Here is a 19,596-nt window from a genome sequence, read left to right as displayed (position 1 = left end):
TTCAATCATTTTCCCCTTTCTTTTCTGCTTTCCTGCAAGGAAACATTGTGAGTTCACTGCATCTGTCTCAGCTGCCAGCTGTTACTAAAAGGGTGGTATCAACCAAAGAAATACTCATTTATGACAAAGTTTACAACAGTGGACCACTGACTTCCATTATCGCTGGACAAATGCATTTGGGGTCAACAGGACTGAGCAGGAGAGCTTGACAAAGCCAGAGGCTGTGGAGTAACACAAACCAGAGTTAGTGCTACATCCTCTGGGCTCTGCACAGGCATGGAAGAGGTGACTGGCTGTGCTCTGGGGGCTGCAGCCTCCAGACTGAAAAAAATAACCCCATCTAGTATAAATCAGTGTATACCCCTGTTAGGAAGTTGTTCAGAGAAACATAATTTATGTGCACAACGCTCTACAAAAACATTGGAATTGTCTTTTACTGCCCAAGATGGTGACACCAAAGAACAGAAGGGTTTGTTGTTTTTTTTTCCAGACAGTGGCTACTGAGCTGCAACATTTCAATATGGGAAACCAGGAAATAGGCTAAGTATCAAATTTTCAGCCACCATGTAGGCAAGCACTGAAGTACCAAAATATTTGTGGTTGCTGGTACGTAATGAAAAGCAGCTAACAGCATGTTTGAGGAAAAGCTACAGAGCCATCTGGAAAAAAAATCTAAATCAAATGAGGTCATTTACATGTGAATTACTTTAATAAGTGAAATGAGGCAGAAGAGTGCCCAGTTTTGTCTTCATTTCATGAAAAAACCCAATCTTTTGCTAAAGGAAAAAGAAAGTTACATTATTTAGCGAAATGCATTTTTGAAAAGTATAGTAATATCTGGCTTGCACCTAAAGTTCTCTTTGCAGGAGGCAATAGAGAGAGTAAGGAAGATTCCTGCTATGTTTTACCTATGACTCACCAGAGGTCACCAACAGAATAAGAGACTGGGCCAAAGGGGCTTCTAAGCCTTCCTTAACTTCTTCACATACTACCATGGGGATTTTGGAGTGGAGGCACCCAGATTTCCAAATTTATCTGTAAACTTCAGACTGAAATCAACTTAGAAACTATGAACTACACTGCCCTGTTTTATAGCAGGATACTGTTTCTGGACTGTACTGAGGAGATTTTGGATAAGCCTGAAAATTCTTAAAATGACATTTGTTATTTAAGTAGATGGGAGCATGAAAGACACCTTCTCACTCTCCTTTGCTATTTGTTATTAGTACTTCTATGTGGATGAACCAGTTATTTGCTGATTCCTAACAAACAAGCCCCTCAACCTTGCCTTCTATGAAGAGTTATTTTTCAAGTCTTTAAGCTGCTCACATTTAAACAGCCTCATTTAAACACCTTTCTCATCACTTCCAAGAATAAAAGAATTAGATAAATGTGAAGGGTTGAATTCGCTAAAATAGCAGGTGAGAATACAGGCACTGCTGAAATTATGAGTCCATAAAGAAATATGAAATTCTTTTTTTGTGTCTACCCTTGACACTTTTATTCCTTGTTTAATGTTCTAGCTGATACTGGAAATGGGTTTTTTTCTTCCTGTTTAGTAAACCACTTTCCATAAGCTGCTCATTACATGCTGTATTCAGCTTTTGCTATTGGTCCCAAATGTTGCAAGGTAATAGAGTTCAAAAATAGCAATCCTCCAAATTTTACTGGGTAGGCAATTGCATATGAGGCACTCAGTTCTCAACAATTCCTACTTACCCTGCACTGAGCACAACAGTGGGATGAAAAGGGTTTGAGCAATTTAATGCAGTTACAGACCCTGTCCTGCCCAGAGGGTTGTGTTCATCAGGAATTCTGGGAAGGTGGGACCCCGAGATGTTTTACTGCAGATGAGAAGGCAGTTGGTTCCCCCTCTGCTCAGTCAATACCCTCTGCCTAGTGCAAACCCTTTAGTTATTGAGCTTAGGAAACTGCCACAAGATCCTACCTGCAAGCCTCCAAAATCAAGTTTTAATACTCAGAGCCTCATAAAGAATTCTGTGTAAACTAGATTTGGATTTATTTTGGAAACTTGGAATGTATTTTAAAATGCAAAGGCACAGCCAGAATAAGGCCTGCCAAGCTGACCATTTCCAGAGCTGGGTTGGTGCACTCTCTGTACTCTATACCCACCAAGAGGGACAGGCTTTCCAAGAGAACCTTCTTATAACCTCAGCATTTTGTGCAAAATCATGATACTTCACTGTTTCTGTGAGGAACATGATAAGCAAATTCTGAATTGTCTTATTTGCAGAACAGACAGAAAAAGAGACAAAAGGAGTTGCCAGAGGCCATGCAGTCAACAGCAGAGACTGTTTTATGACCTAGATAAGATTTTATCATCTACAGTATCCAAAATAATGAATTAAATAATTTGCCAAATATTTCAGTATCAGCTCTTTCTTTGGGGAAGGAACTGCGTCACTTTGTGTGATTGCAAATTTCAGGCAAACAAAGGACTATGTAATAATCATATCTTTTAAAGATTAGAACCTTACATTTTAGCAATGAATCATTTCTAAAACAAAGGCAAATGAGGAAGAAGGGGGAGGTCATGAATAGATCTCTGATAGACCAAAATCTTTTCCCACAAACAAGATGCTTGGACATTGTGCAAAGATACATAGTAAAAATTTTGTTTAATTTCTTGCCCTCTAAATAGGTTCCTCCCAGCCCACTGTGGAGAACATGGAAAATTAACTTGCCCTAAAAAAGCAAGTACAACAGCCTAGCACTTTTCCATTCCATACACCATGAATATGTGACTGTAGCATTTCTCAGGAGCAATATGAAAATACTATTGCAACTGCTGTACAGAGCTGAAGGGTGACACACAGCATGACACATTCCAGTATGTCTCCAAGAGAATCACAGAGTGTCATTACCAGCAGCTTCTTACCTGACAAGATTGCAAATTGCCTGTGGAGCTGCTCTATTATATCCACTGCTACCAGCGGCCGTATCTCCTGCTGCATGATTTCATCTGTACAAGGGAAAACAGAAATCTTCCGTGAGTTCATAAAGCCTCAATGACAATTTTTTCCTCCTTTAAAAAACCCAGCAAAACAAAGATGACACTCAAAGCCTAGCCAGACTATTGCCTGAGCTATTATATGACTATTGTGGTAAAGATTATGGTACTTACAGAGTCTCCTCTTCAGCCTATTAACTTCATCTATTGCCTTGTGATTTCAGAGAGAGCTTTTCATAAACCAGCTCCAGTGGATTTGCCAGAGCTTGCCACAGGTTTGCTCAAGCTGACAGCTGCTCCTAACCACTTCAGGTTCCATATTAAGTCACTGCATTTGGCCTCCCACTACAGCAGTTTTTCAGTCTTTGAAGCAGTGAAGTCTATTCCACATACATGGCCCTGTTCCACCCTGAACTCCCCGAGCTCTGCTGGAGGACTTTGTGTAGCCAGCCAATCCACAACAGTTTCCTTTCCCGATGCTTTTTCCGCTACAAGCAAATACATAGTAAAAGGAGGAAATAAGGGGCTGTGAGACTTTCTTCTCATGAAAACAAAGCCTGTTATTTTAACTAAGCCTGTTAGTTTAAACACTAAAAAGTTAAAAAGTAACTTGGCAAGCAGCTGGGCAAAAAATGACCTCAATTTTTGTGTGTGATCTATGGAGTGAAAAGCAATTATAGTTTCACATGGAGCTAATTTGATCTCTTTTTGTAACAGGTGCAGCCAGTTATTTCCCCCACTCTTCACACCAGTCTAAAGCAGCAACATTTTACAAAAAATACCTGCCAACTTAACTGGCAGGATCAAGGTTTATCCACACCTATTGGAACTACTCCTTTAGCCACTGTACAGAACAACCAGTCCTGGTGTTGTACAGATCGCCTCTAAGTACCCAGACAGCAGGTGGAGGGAAGGAGGCTGGGTCCAGATGGACCACAGACCTCTCAGAGACTTGCCCAGCCCTCCAGGGTAACAAACCTGCCAGTAGTTAAGTTTGTGTTTCATGTTTGCCAATGTGAAGACATCATTAATATTAACCAGTCTTGAGCAGAACAGAAATTCCACCATCCACCCAACCCCTATTTAGCTTTATTAGCTTGCTCTAAACATAGCTTGCTTTCTGGTTTCTAAATATCCTTTTTATTCAGAAGGTTTTTGTGATGTAAGGATAAAATGAAGCAAAAGAAACAAGAATTGCAGAGTGCCAGTTAGTTCTTATCAAATCCCCTGCCTGGGCAAGACAAACCTCATGGGATTGCTGTAAAAGCCACACTCAGGAGGAGATGTTCAGATGATGAGAAAGGTGGTACAAAACACATTTGGTGACTGGGAATCACACATCCAATAAGTCAGTACAGTTCATACACTGACATGCTGGGAAAAGCAATTGCAGCAAAAGAAACTAGCAGGAGACAGAAAATCTGAGAAAACAAGGGAAGGTGCCTCATGAGCCCAATGGGCAAATCAGATCATGTGGCTATGAAATGTCAGCAGCTGTAGCCACAGCACTGAAGGTCCCATTTGCACTTCCTCTAGGACAGTACTTAAAGGTATTTACTCCCCAACATGGAAGAATTTGTAATACCATCACAGCACAGACCTTGCAGTAGAAGTCCCAGTCCTTGGAAACATGATTGATTACCTGGGGCTGCTGGAGGAAGTTTATAATCTTTGACTAGAAGAAAAGCTTGAAAAAAAAATCTTATAAGCAGACAAAAAGACACAAGTCTGGGTTTGTTTCAAAGCTTTGACATTTTCCTAGCACCAGTGAGCATTAATCATTTATATCTTCCACTAGCTTTATCCCAGGAAGCTCTGAAGCCTCTTTGGTCTGAACTGCAAGCCAGATGGCAGCAGGAAGTGCTGCTCACTCTCCTGGATAGAAGTAAGGTACCATTTTTCTGTGGGACTGATATTCCAGCTGAGAAACCCCTTCTTCAGGGTGACATGAGCTGGTATTGAGCTGACAGCTACAGATTCATAGACACTTCAGAAAAACGTATTGATGATAGGCACATTTTAACACTACATGAGGTCAAGGGGAAGGTTTCAGGAAGCTGAAAAGCTGCAGAGCAGTCCTGTCCTCTGATAAAATCTGTATTTGTATAGGCATGCAACTCAAGATCTTATCAAAACATACACCAGCCAAGTGTCTGCAAGATATGTATTTTGGGAAACTTGACTCAGACATTTCCCACCTTCTGTGTGATTGCTCTTGTGGTCTTCACTTTTTTTTTTTTTTTTTAAAGGCAGTTATTCATAGCCTCTGAAATTTCAAAAAGATAAATTTAATTGTTTGGTGTTACATGAAACAACGCCAATCCTCTACACAGGTCATCAAAGATGAACATTTATATATACCATACAGTTCTTCATTACTTGAATTAATTGAATGTGTCAGGACAATTTAAATATTAATAAGGATGTGATAAAAGAGGAAAAAAATAAAAGAAACAAGGCAGTTCATCTACTCTTGGTTCTCCTCTTAAATTATTATGAATTAAATTCTTAGCAGAGGCCAGTTTCAATGCAGAAGAATTAGGCCTTACAGTTTTGCTTCCCAAGGTTTTCTACCAAGGGGGAGGAAAAGAAAAGCAATTACTACAGCCATCTGTCTGGCACAGCTTCTCCTCCTTCCTAGCTCTCCAGGGAGGCTCACTGCAACTGTGCTATCTGATCCTCAAGGGGAAAGCCATTCAGTTATGCTTCATAATTCCTCATTCAACAATGCAACCTGCTTGGGCTCGCAAAAACACACTTATTCTGTGTCTCATCCAGCTCTGTGTGCTCCCACAGCAGGTCTGGAGGAGCTACACCAACAGCAGATGGTTAAAACCAACAAAGAATATCCTCTTGTTCTTTCCTCTCTTCTCTGAGCAGACACAAACTAGTTTACATGCTAATGGCAACTAATTGTTTCCAACAGCACTTGGAAAGATGACCTGCTGGAGTGAGGAACTGGGCTGCACCAGCAGATTGACACAGCAGTGCCTGTTGCTCCACCAAGGACAACTAAAGGCCATCAGCCACACCAGGACACTGGGGCTTCTTTGTTTTTAAGTGGCTGGAGGCTACAACTGCCTGGCCTTCTGCTGACTGCAGGAGAGGATGGCTTCAATCCCCCATGTGAAGCCACTACTCTTAGAATAATGGGCTACAAATTTCCAGAGCAAAGTTCATGTCTTCTTAATGACAGCCTAATATGTAATTCACAGTGAAAGAAGATAGCTGACAGTGAAAGACAATCTTTTCTAAAACAGTAGAGTACATCAGCCTACTTCTACTTTGTGCAAGCTCTGTCAAAAGTTATGCTCAGAGTTTTCGTAATTTTTTTGAGAAAAATCAGATTGCTGATATGATGGAAAAGGGTCAGACAGGATTAAGCATCAGGCCAGATATTTCTTGGTCAGATATTTCATTTTAAGAACGTGAAAGCGCATCTTACATTATGTGTTCTTATGCTCCTTAGAAAGTACCAAAAGGCAAATCCAAAGTTTGAAAGTGGCAGAATTCCTACAGTCCAGAATTTCTCCCAGGTCCTGAGTCTGCTTTGCTTGCCACAAATAACAGCCAAGTCCAGCAGAGCTAAGTTAGATTTCAAGAATTAAACACACTAAGGAAACAAATTTGCATGTTTGACTGATAAGGTTTAAGCAGGCTAAAGGATTTGAAAATATTCTGTCCCACCAGAATTCCCGGTTCAAGTCCTTAAGCAAAACATTTCCCTTTCTGAAGGTCAAAAAGAACTTCAAGGTTGTTACATCAGAGAAAGAATCTCTTAGTTTGGAATCCTTTTTTTAAAATTCTATTTATTTTTCTTTCTCAGCATTCATGCCCCTTGTTTACTTTCTGAAAAGGTTTGTTTATTCCCTCAGCCCAGGCAGACAAACAGTGAGGTCAGTTACTGATACAAGATGCTGTGCTACAGATTGTTCTAAAGAGGAACTAAAAATCTAGCTATAAACAGAAGGGAAATCTCATCCTTTCTCTTATTCTTCTGCACATTCCTGCCACCTCTTTTTTTGCTAACCCATGTTGAGTCAACTGAAAACTAAGCCAGGAATAACATTATTGTAAATAAGGTGAAGCATCATTTCCTTAGTGATTGCTTCTGATCTGGGTTAGCTCTCTGCAAAGCTGCTTGAAGAGTACAAGTGCTGGTAATGCATAGGAGGGGTTGGGGGTGGCAAAGCCAGGACTACCCTTCCAGGAGAGAATCCCACTTAGGTCAGCTTAGAGCAAAAGCCAAAATGAAGCGTAGGTGGCTGGTACCAACTTTTCTCTCAGATCAATTTTTCACCAAGCACAACTGTAAAACCTACAAAGAATATTTATTTCTCTTCTCATTAAAGCCAAATTTCATAGCAGAGTTTGGTAGCCATCTCCCAAAGACTGGATCTTTCCAAAATATTTAAGTAACACTTGGTCATGTTTGGAAGCATCTTTTTAAGTTGGTGGATTTTTAGTTGCAACAGCAACCCAGTTTTGTGTACACTTAGATAGTAGAAATCTGGAGAAGCAAGGTTAGGAGCAAGATCCTGTCTTGAGTGATGCACTGCCAGCATGTTCCAGTCCCTTGAGAAGGGGACAGATTGAGGCCATGGTGTGGAAGGAATTGCCTTGCAAATTTTCCCAAACAATCTCCATGAAAGGTTAGAAATGCACCTTTCTCTGAAGAGCTCAAAAACCTGTGAACCCCTGTGTCTACCTGGGCAGAAGCTGAACTGGTGCCTGATGTGATTTTCTGTCACACGGCAGATGTGCTCTGAACTTTTCTCCTGACATCACACTGAGTCGTGATTGGTATTTCCAGGGCATTTTATGCAGCTTAATGATGGAGGTACAGCTTTACCTGAGCCTGGCTCTACAGGCACATATTTCTGCTGATTTTAAGTCTTTCAGGGAAAACCGTTCAAATTCTTTGGTTCACTGCACTTTTCAATTAATCTCATTTACTAAATTTGATGCTCATTTTAACATAAAATTATAAAGTGGAGAGGTCACAGATTGAAAAGACTTGTTTAGAGGCTGTGTTTTCCTGTGCTCCAGGAGTGGTCACAGACTTTAGTAAGCTGTTTTTACAGGCAGGCACAGTACACATTAGGAGTCTACTGTGGTTGACTTATAAGGGGAAGAAAGTAGAGCTGTTCATATATAAAATTGAAATCTTGCCCTCCCAAATGGAAATGCACCCTCTAGGCATGATGTCAGCTTTCTAAGCCAATGTCAAAATATTTTGGAATACAATTCCTTGGATGAAGAAACAGATTTTGCTGCTTTTGCCATTTAACCACTTCTTCAAAAAGGTTTGAAGGAGGTTTTTTTTGTTTGTTTTTAAAGAAGTCTTAAATTTGATTGGTAAATAACAAAAAAATTAAAAGCTTTCTTCTGCATAGGTAAACTGTCATTTTAGTTTACTGTTGGTACATTCTGTAAAAATACATTGGTGTGTACAAATTTATACTTATAGTCACACTTCAAGGATTTCAATGACTATTTACTGTCAGAACACACCATACATTTGTGCACACATCTAGGAATTCTCCATTAATAATCCCCATAAAAGCTAAATTTACAAACTAATATAAAATTCTCAAAGCACTCTCCACTGTTCAGTTCAATTCATATCCTAGCCTATTATGAAGATACTTCCTATAATACTGCTGTAAAATCGTAAGAGATAGATAAGAAATTATTAACAAATCTTCACTCTGCACTATGAATTATCCATAATCAGAAAAGATCTAAAGAAACACACCATACCACATCATCTGCTCAGCAAGATATTGCTTGATTTCACAGACCACCCCCTGGTGGAGTGATGCTACATCCTACTATCCACAAAACTGAAACTTCCCTAATAAAAGGCATTAAAGGCAAAGGTCTAATCTCAGCATTCAAGAAATAAATCCAGATTTATAGCGGCATGGGACAGCCTCTTGCCTAGTGCCTCAGCAGTAAAAACTTCTTGATAGTTTCTGATTTTTGCCAGAGAAAAGTTAATTCATCTTCTTCCCAAAATCTGTCCTTCACAACAATGCTGGATTGCTAGAACACAAATTCCTGCTCAGAGAATAGAAAAAAAAGAACATTTCCATAATGTCATGTTAGAAACCATCGTGAATAACAAAACCCACATGTGGCAAACTGCAAAGCTCAAATATGCTCACTACAATGCCTGGACACTGAGCTAATCAAGAGATACAGCAGGCTGTACAGCAGACTCCATTCCTTTCTCCCAAAACTTGCCAGGAGACAGTTCCATAGCTGAAACTGTATCTTAGAAAAATTCTAGCTACTGGCTCTGCCCTGAACTATTGCATCCAGCAAAATAATTTCAGAGCCTATTCACATAATTTCTGAGCTCAGGAGCTGAAGGGCTGGTTGCTTGCTCACTGCTGAACAGAGGCCAGTTAGTTAAGAAATATTTCCCTGGTTACTGTATTGGAGACAAACAGTGAGCCACAGCAGGCATCTCTGCTGCCAGCAGCACCGAGTGCATCTCCGGGCCAAACACTGCTCACAGCCCACCTCTGCCCGGGACAGCTCCCAGCCACCCTCCTGCAGCCTTCTCCAAGCTGTCACCAGCAGCCCAGCTCAGAAGCCCAGCAAAAAGCCACAGAAAGACAGGGCAAGGAGCAATGGCTCCCCTGCATCCCCTGCAGCCACTCACGATCCCTCCCCGGTGAGGCAGCGCGGCTCCTGCAGTCCCGCTGTGGCAATGAGCTCACCGAGGCACAGGGCAGGCAGGCAGGCAGGGAGGGAGGGAGGGATGGAGAGAGGCCGCAGTCCCTGCGAGTAATCCTGGATCCAACCAAGGCTGCACCCAAGGGCTGAGGCTCTGCTGGAGGAGTCTGCACAAAGTGCTTCGGAACAGCTGCAAAGCACAGCAGAGAGCTCTGACTGCGCCAGGGCCAGGTTTAACCCTGCTCAGGTACAGCCGCCTCTCCCTGCCCGGACAGATCTTCACTCGGGCCCCTCCAAAGGGACACTTCGGTGGCTTTCACAGCTTGGCACAAACAATAAAAGTACAGCCCAACAGACAATTAAACAGATTGACTTGCTCAGAGTGAGGCATGGAAAGGGCTTTCATTAAAATAACTTTAAATAGTAGGGTATTCAGGGCCAAGGGAAACCAGCAGTGCTGCTGTGAATTGCTGTCTCGAGTACTATCCCGAAGGCACACCCACACATCAGAACACAGCGCTGTTATTTAAAGACAAGGGAGAAGACTGCACGAGACCTAAGAATTTGGTAGGAATCATGACCTCAGGTTTTGAACAGGGGAGTAATCATTTTGACATATTTAGTTCAATGAATACTTCAGAACACAACTTTTCAGTGCGTGAAGGGAGTACACATGTAGCTTGAAGAAGGTGACATCACACCTACAGCAGTCTGAAGCAATACTGGGAAGCAACATTAACATTAGTTTAACTCATAAAATTTACTGTCCCTTTACTGCCCCCCCCACAGCTCAGTAACTTTAGATACAAGTCACTCTTCACCCTGGCTACAGTAGCTGTCCCCTAGGATGTGTGATGCAAAATGGTAATACCTTGTTTGTTCTGTGTCTTCAGGCTCCAAAAAGACAAGTGTCATTCATTCTATAGATAGGGAAATTGAGGCACAGGGATAGGAATCCAGTCAATCTCAGTTTTCCCCAGCAGTAAATTGAGGAGCAGACCAAAGTTGTTTCTACAGACAGGCTACTGGACAGTGGATCTCTCTTAAGGTTAATACACCCAGGATTACCATCCTTCTCCCATCAGCTAACCAACACAAACTATGACAATGCTTATAATATAGCATGAGAAAACTAACAGGGTTTTCTATGTAGTTACAAATAAATGCCAGATCTAAGCAGAACATCACCATGCTTGGTACAAGATACACCTGAGAGCTTATGACACCTGCAGATTTACAGACAGACGCTACTTGGTGGATAAAGGTACAGCAGGAGAGTGGCAAGATGCATGGATTTTACACTGCACTTCCTTTCCCAGCTTGCCAAACAAGTGAATTCACCAGCTGCAGTGGGTGTGTAATGTTACTCTGCTGCCTGTACCAGTATAAATGTCCACATGTAACCAATGTACAAGATCTGTCTCCCGTTCCAGACACATTTTGCTCTCCTGGGAGCTTCCCCTCCCCTTCTGCTTGTGCAGAATGAACAGACCACAGCCCTGCTGGCCACTGAGCCCAGCCCAGCCCCGGGGCAGCCCAGACAGCAGCAGAGCCTGTGCACAGCTGGTCCCCAGCCAGGTGTGGGGTAGCTCACGGCCCCCTCCTGGCACCATCCCTAACCTTCCTGCCTGGGAGCACAGAGGGACAAGTGTCACATCGGACCCTGTGGCTGATCAATGTGCCAGATGATTACAGTCTGAAAAGCACTTTAACCCTGTGTGTAGAGATGCTCCAGAAGTAGCAGACCCAGTTAGTTAGAGGATGAAATTTCCATTCACTCTGCAAGTGAATGGAAATTACTAATCTAATGTGGATTCAGGATATAAGGAGAGCAATGAACTCACCATGGAAGAGGCACCAAGAAATTCCTCAGGCCACTGCATTCTCCTTGGGCAGTACTTTAAGTTTCATAAGCTAAATTTACACGTGAGACATTTTTTCATTTGGGTAATTAGTACAGGTAATTTCAGTGTGAATTGGCAAAATGTCTTTGCCAAGCTGAAAAGGCTTAGTTGTGCCTCTCTCAGCAGAACAATATTTTGTACTATCCAAATATTGTCTCACCAGCCCATAGAATAGGGTAATACTGACATTTCAGTTTTTGTTACTGGGAAGCAACTGTATTACACATTTAAACTTACTTTAAAAAAAAATATTCAAGGACATGATCCTCTCTGGCTACAATACACCTCAGTTTCATTGAAATAACTTGCACCATGTCAGCATCTGTCTCCACACGCTCATGTGCTCATATCTGTGGGTGTGGGCCTCCAAAAGCGAGACAAGGAATGGCTCATACCCAAGTGCCTCTAACTCAGAGATCATCTTCCCAGATTCTTTCACTGCAGGTCCAAAGAGGACCACTAAGTTCATTGTGTTTGACTTGTTGAACACACAAGATGTTCATGGCAATTGGATTAAACCAGCATCTTAGAGAGCTCTTTAATCTTATGTTAAAGACTTCAGGCAACTGCAAATCTACTGCTTCCTCTAGAGAAGGCCTAACACAAAGAAACTGGATTGTGTTTTACAGCTCCCACTTTGACTTACAGGCCACTGATTTTTATTATGCTTTTGACTTGAAAATTTAAGTTGCCCCTCCTTTCATCCATTCTCTGACAGATGTCAGTTCTTGAGCCTAGGGGTAAAGTCAAGGGAAAATGGAACACCTTTACCCCTTCCCATTTCACCTCAGCTTTTCCCAATGCTAGCAAATGATGACCTTACTAATTTACAGTATCCCAATTTAAAAATCAGGTCTGCATTCCTGTAGACCTCCTCAGAGGCATCCCCAGAAGCATACACTGTCATACACTGTCTCAAGGTATGACTCAGGAGTTTAGACAAGTAGCCTAAACTGAGCAATCCCCAGTATAATGACTCATAGGCACAGGTTCTGAATATAAATAAGGCATTGACTCTGTGCAAAATAAAGATGCTGGGATATTCCAGCTTAGAAAAGGGTGAAAAAAAACCAAAAAAACTTGGTCAATGATTCTTGTCTGTTGTAAGAGCCTGGAGGATTTTTTTCCCCCTTGAAAAATGGAATTAACTAATAGGATCAGAAATTTGTGCAACAAGACACTTGGCATAGTCCAAATATTCATATATAGCTGGGCTGCTCCAACCAAGCATTTATTTATCATTACTTTATACTTGATCCTGAGTATCTCTAGTAGATAATGTGGTGAAGAAGCAAAGTCCATGTCTTAGAAAAGTCACTGGTCAGGCTAATCCATAGCAAGATTCAGGTAATAAAGCTGCAGTACAATTTGTATTTAAAAAATCAATACATTAGCACAGCAGAATTGGGTCTTTTTAAGTGAGGCGTGAAGCAGCAGAACTGGCTGAATTTGGAGAATAAGCTCTGTGGGCATAACCAGGCTGAGAGCTCTGCACAGGCACTCTCCAACCTCCCAGCACACTCAGCACCATTCTCCCCTGAAATCTTCTCCCCAGGCAGTTTACACTACAATTTAGGTAATAAAGAAAAGCAAACTGGGCTATTATATTGTGGTAATAAGTCCCACAAGTTAACCAAACATTGCCAATTATAGCAATCTGTCTATCCATGTTTAATGCTTTTCTATTTTGCTGAGTTGTTTCTTGTTCTGGTATCATGGGAGAAAGGGAAAAACATAAATACCCACAAGGCCTCTGCTCTAACTTGCCCTCTGAGAATTTGTTCTCTTGATCTTTGCAGTACGGCATCTCTCTCAGAATTCTTTTAAATGAAAATCAAGCTGTGCCTTCACTATTTGTCTCATAATTGTCTGGACTTTTCTGGTAAGGTAAACAGGGTTTTAGTATTTCTCAACCACAGCAGAGCACGCTGCATATGAATGGGAACAGGTGAAAAGAAACACAAGCATCTAAGATAATTGTCTTTTCTCAGAAAAACCTCTGTGGAAAACAGAATATTTTATTTCAGCTATTTTATATGCAATGAGAGCCAGCTGAAAAAAGTTATCCCAGGTCCCCTAGGTAGCATTTTTTACTAAAGAGAAGAAGAAATACTGAATGCAGGTAGAACCAGAACAATTTTGAGCAATACACATGGAGCCACTGTGACTGAGTCTCAAGGGATTTAGAAATACCTTCCACTTACACTTCAGATTTTGGTCTTCACATGAAATAGCCACTTTCTCCAGTAACCAGCACTTTTGTGGAAAGGTCAGTCATTTGAAAAAGGAAAGCATTTCTCATTTATTTTACTACTAAAGTTGGAGAAGCTCCAAAAGGTCCAACAAATTTCAGTCCCAATTCATTTCAGATGGGATTTCCTTCCAGAGATAGCACCATAATTCCTTAACCACTCCAGTACTTGAGTCCCTTTTCCTCCCTGAACAGATGGATCTGAAGAATTGGTTTTCAAGTCCAGCAGTAACAGAGACACAGCAGCAGGACTGAGTACAACCTCCCATCATTGCTGGACAGACAAAACTGCAGCATTCCTCTGTCCTACAGAGGACAAAAGCAGAAACACTGCTAGCACAATAGACAGGTCCCCATCCTACTGGCAAGGAGCCTCCTGCCTGGTTTTGCAGTAACAGCAAAATCCTGAAAAGCCTCGGTAATAAACTGCATATCCCTTAGTGTCTGCAGATTCACTACTCTGATTTAAGCAGCCACCAGCCTTGAATGCAGATGAAAAACACACATTTATTCCCCCAAAAATATAAAATCCCCTTGCAGCCCCAAGCTCCACAGCATGCAGAGACAGTCATAGCCAGCACAGGATCATTCATCCATGTAACAGCCCCGTGGGTACATGATCCCCTTGAGGACTTGAGCATCACAACAAGACAGGCTAACTAGGAGCGTTTGGGGACAAAGGGGCCAGTTTGGTGAGAGGTGTCCTCAAGCATTAAAGGAGTTCACCAGCAGCAGGGTGACATAAATAGTCAGGTCCGTGCTGAAAAGACATGTGAGCCACTGTGCAAGAATGATGCATTTCATGGCAAGAGGCTGTGCTTTGCTTTCAGCTTCAGTATCTGTTTTGTGAGGAACTGAAGGCACTCCAATAATTATCAGCCCTGGACTGGAGTCCCTGCCACATCTCTGCCTGGCTTTCTGGGGTCTCCTTCCCTTTGGTTCTCATGCTGTGCTATAACCAGCACCTTGGAGCTGCAGCTCCCAGTCTCAAGGTCACATAGTGGCATTCAAAACAGCACCATTTGTACATCAGACCCCAGAGGGCCCTGTAGGCAGCTCATATAGCCTGTTACAGGGAGCCAGGGCTGTGGAGCTCTCAGCAGGCATCATGTGCCCATAAGGAAACTGCCCTTCAGCTGGCCCCTCACAGCAGCACTTCTTTTTGTGACCATTCACTATCTTTATCCCTTTACCTGAACAGAGGGCTACTACCACACCTCTAACCATTTATCAGAACAAATCACATTGATTGAAAGAAAGCCTTGAAACTTGCATGGTCCAGGAATGTGGAAGATCAGACTGGAAGTGGAACACAGGAACTGGAATGGCTTGGCACAACACTGCATACTGTGGGGTACTGCTGATAAAAGGCAGGTAACCTGGAGGCCACTGCAAGCATGTGGCCTCTATTTCTGCTGTAGTTACCTGCATGCCTTCCATATCTTCCCATTATGATATCTAATACACAAGACAAAATTGCAACAGAATATTCAAAAGGCTCCACAGGCATGGTCTGTGTGTGTGTCCTGGGGATGGGCAAGGTGAAAATTGCTCCATATTTTGGAGTGCTTGAAGTACTGAGTAAACATCTGCCAATTGGACCTTAGCAACACTCCAGCTCAACCTTTACACTGCAGAAAGGGTACTCCCTCTAAAATGATGGTAAGCCAGAACATGGCCCAGGGATCCTGCATTGCCACTATGCTCAGAGAAAGCCAGCCTGAGAAAAAGGCAGTCAATGAGTCTTTGCTTGTAGGACTAGGTGGGGCAGACAGAATCCAAGTTCTCTGGGACAGATAATCTTTTTGCCTCTCCATTTATGCAGCACAGACAACTAAGGGAAACTGGTCTAGTCATCAAAGTAGTAATATGAACTAGTCACAGCTACATCATCAGGATCCACTTTTTATGGAGGCAGCTAATTCCTATTCCTACTTTACAGATAAGAAAACACAGGCCAAAAAAAACCCCCACAATGAACACAAGGTCAGAGTCAGTTCAGAGCAGGAGAAAACAACCCACACAATGTTTTTATGAACTCCTGTGCCACCTTGCCAGCTCCTTAGCTCCCCTTCTGTGTCACCACACACAGAGCTGCCCCAGTGTGTTCTCACAACTCACATAGCTCCAATACCTGCAGGTGAAGGCACCTTGTCCTCAGCAATAACTGAACTTCTGCCCCTGTGCAGCTTTGCTGGCAGAATTTAATATTTAAGCAGAGAATATGTTTTCTGCCTCACAAAATGACAACAGGCTCAGGCTGATCTGACATGCTCTCTGTTTCCTAGCAAAAAATTATTTTCCAAGGGATTTCCACCCATAATACTATGCCAGGTAGTCTCTCAACATGAGAGGCAGAGAAGGTGTTTCCCTGGGAACAGTAACCATGGCAAAGCCCTTACCAGTCTCTTCCCGTCTCTACTACAGGAAGAAAAAGAGCAGCAGATGCCTGAGCTCTGCCTCCAGCAGGTCCACAGGCCCACAAAGCCATAAGCAACCTGATCAAACATTCAGGAAGGAACTTCAATGAATCCACTGTCTTTTACTGGATACCAGACATTTCTGCCCTGCCGCGCTGAACTCGGAATGCCTCAGTACAAAGAGTGCAACTGGAAACATCATGTTACTGAAAGGTCAGCCAAATACAACAATGCATAGGTAGGCACTGAGCCCAAAGATCAGCATGGATGGATCGCCCATAGAAGCAGAGGTACAATGGACTGGCTTTGCACTTTTCAAACCCTGACATTGTGCATGCATTACAGCCCTGTTAAAGAAAGCATCTGCAAAGCCCAGTGTGTGAGCAGTGGCTGCAGCCAATACCCTGCTTCTGAGCCACCTTTTTCTACAGAATATTCTCGATTTATCAGATCAAATGCAACTCTCTTTGCTGAAGAGCTAATTAAATCATAATAAACAATTTAACTTCCAAGTACAGTCATATTGCATGCTTTTGGTAGTCTTCATCATGCACTAGTGAATGCCTTGTAAATTTCTGGATATGAGGTTTACAAAGTATTTATTCAAGTTAACAGGGAAAATGAAGGGGGGCTCTTTGAAAAATCTTCCTCTCAATGACACGGAGAAAAAGTGTTCTATGATTCAGCAATCTTGATATGTGAATAGACAGTCAACAGCCTAGATTTCAACTGCATCACTCCACTTCAGAGTTAGCATGCAGTTAGCACAAATTGCTAGGTACCAGTACCTTATACTAGCAGCCCCCTGAGAGTGGAATACTGCCCTGTACCTGGGCTGACTCACACAGAGCACAAAAAACTCTGTTGTGCTACTTTCCAAATACAGTGAAACCAAAATCTTTACAGAGAGGAAGATATTGACCTTCTACATAGTAATTCAGGAGCACAGGGTGACAGGGTCAGCTAGGTCATGACACCCACTGCTCCAGCTCTTTACATTTATTTTTAAGAAGTATTTTCCATGCACAACAGATACCTACTCCTGACATATACAGAAAACTCAGTGTCTTACACTCGAATGAAATAAACATTTATTCAGAACTAGTCTAACATTCATTTTAACTCCTTTAGGTCAAATCACTGCAAATATCCCAGAAATATACAGCCAAGTCAAACACTGCAGTCACACCTGAGGTGATACCCAAATCCAGCCAGTTGCCTTTAATTATCACTGACTCCTCAGAGAAAGCATGAAGAATATAATCTCTTTTTGCAAATTGCCTGGGGATGCAATGCAATTACCACTAGGAGAAGATGCTATTTTGTTTAAAGATGCTACACATACCTTTCTTTGCCATGCGCTCCAGCCTAACGCATCCTCCTATAAAATCATGGTAAGATTTCATTTCGCCTTCTGTTATCCGGACAGCAGTGAAAGGCAGATTCCTGGGGACCTGTTGTCCACATTTCCGACACCGAGAAGCCATTGCCACAGTTCAGGAGACTCCTGTCAGGAATCTGCTCTCTGTTTGCTGGAATCCAACCTGATTCTTCAGCTGTCAGTCCAGCCTGGTGACTTTATCCCACTTAGTTCATTCAAGGTCACCCTCGCCAGCAGGATGTTCACCATTGCAATTGGCTAAGACTTTTATAGGCTTACTGACTGTGTTTGTTTCTCCCTCCTTGCCTTCAATATCAGTTTACTTTAATCTCTCATTCAGAATGAAAGCTGTGAACCTCAGCGCAGCCCATGCCCTGAATGGCTTCCTTATCATTAATTTAAAGCTGTCTTATAAGCAACAATGAAGAGAGAAGATCCCAGAAGCACATTGCAAGATCACAGAACGACTCTTAATGAGTATGCCAGATATGTTCACAAAGAATTCTTCTTTGAGAAAAGGGTTTTCTTCATGATTTTTTTTTTCCTTTCAGGTTTATGATTTTATGAGTCTTCATCTCTGAGAACGAATTTTTTTACTTCTGCATTTCAGCTTGGACGGTGCAAGGAGACTGCTCTGCAGAGCTGCTCAACCAATTACTCACACGTCTGGCAGTGGCACTGGGAGGCTGCAACTGTACAGAAAAGCCCTCTGCTGCTGTGCACAGTCCCTGCTCATAAGATCTGATAATCGAAATGAACAGAGTAGCAAATGGAGGACAAGGGAAATATTGTTGGCAGACATGCTCAGCTAGCTGTGCAACCCCCCAACTAATTTTTTTTAAACAAAGAAGTTGGATCCATTAGTTAGACACCAAACTCAGATATTTGAAACATTCATTTAGAAATCCTCCTTGGAAGAAGCTGGATATTTAAGCTGACTTTTTTTCCCTTTTAACAATTACAATAACACCAATCACTGGTTAGACAGCCTTATGAAGAAACTAGTTTTTGGGGAACTGAGTGCAGAGAGCATTCAATCCTGATACAGTGAATTAAAAAGGAGCTTTCCCTAGGATCGGCAGGAGACTGCACAGGAGATGCATAACAGGCACAAGGCCAGCACTGGTGACAGTGCAAAGAATACAGTGAGAACCCAATGAATCAGGGCTGAGCTGCCACCCAGAGCTCAACTGCAGTGACCTGAGCACACAATGAGTTTCCTGCAAGGATCTTACACACAGTTTGAGAACCTTTGCCTTCCTATGCCTCAGTCACCAACACCTGTTGGCACTTTACACAGCGCGAGAACATCCAGTTCAGCTGTGGCCTGCTCAGGTCACAGCTGATTCCTAGATGTGGAGTGGGAAAGCAGAAGGCTAATTAATCCAAATCAGAGAATGACCTAGAGGGGACAAAGATATCCAGGAGAAAAAAGCCTCCTATGGTGCCATTACTAAAATGCTGAATAACTGGCTGGACTGCACTGAATGCCTGTAAGCTGAAATACAGAGAAGTCAACTCACCTGCCCCTACTTCTTTCCCATTCCATGAACTTGCAGCTTCTCCCCAGCCAGCTTTGCTGCCTCATGCACACAGGGAGAGATGTTTAAGCTTCCTAACCCAGCACACACAAACTGGCCATATAGTCAAACAGCTACCAGACTTGAGAACTGAGTCTCAGAACCTCTTCTTTTGATGAAAGGAAGCTATAAAGGACATTTCCACTCTTAAAGGTAAAAGATTTTACTACTCTCACCTCCAAATTTGGTATGTGGTATGAAGCTTTTCACTCTCCTGCTCTTTGTCTTTGCCAAAACCCTGCCTGCAAAGTGAGAACACTGATGTACTGAACTGTTGAATAACCTGATTCATTAGCATTTGTAAAATATTTATTAGAGCTTTCATAGAGCAATCCCTAGGGGAGAGCAATATTTTACAGATAGGGAGACCAGTGGCACAGAAGGCAGAAATACTTTGTAGAA

General features: G+C 42.3%; 1 protein-coding gene across 2 annotated transcripts in view; it reads right to left on the bottom strand.

Moving 5' to 3' along the window:
- MCF2L2 (MCF.2 cell line derived transforming sequence-like 2) overlaps nt 1–19,596 on the bottom strand; it is a 153,620-nt gene that overhangs the window by 114,459 nt on the left and 19,565 nt on the right. The window contains exons 1-2 of one of the 2 annotated variants that reach the window (XM_066556536.1): nt 17,579–17,735; nt 2,900–2,983 (exon numbers count right to left, since the gene is read on the bottom strand). In XM_066556536.1, the coding sequence (XP_066412633.1) occupies nt 2,900–2,983; nt 17,579–17,720 (226 nt within the window). In that variant the 5' untranslated portion in view covers nt 17,721–17,735. Of the gene's footprint in view, nt 1–2,899; nt 2,984–17,578; nt 17,736–19,596 lie in introns of those variants that run through there. The other variant, XM_066556537.1, reaches the window with a different exon arrangement.

This window comes from Molothrus aeneus, chromosome 10 (assembly GCF_037042795.1).
Source record: "Molothrus aeneus isolate 106 chromosome 10, BPBGC_Maene_1.0, whole genome shotgun sequence".
Taxonomy (NCBI): domain Eukaryota; kingdom Metazoa; phylum Chordata; class Aves; order Passeriformes; family Icteridae; genus Molothrus; species Molothrus aeneus.
This window is presented reverse-complemented; position numbering and strand designations above follow the sequence as displayed.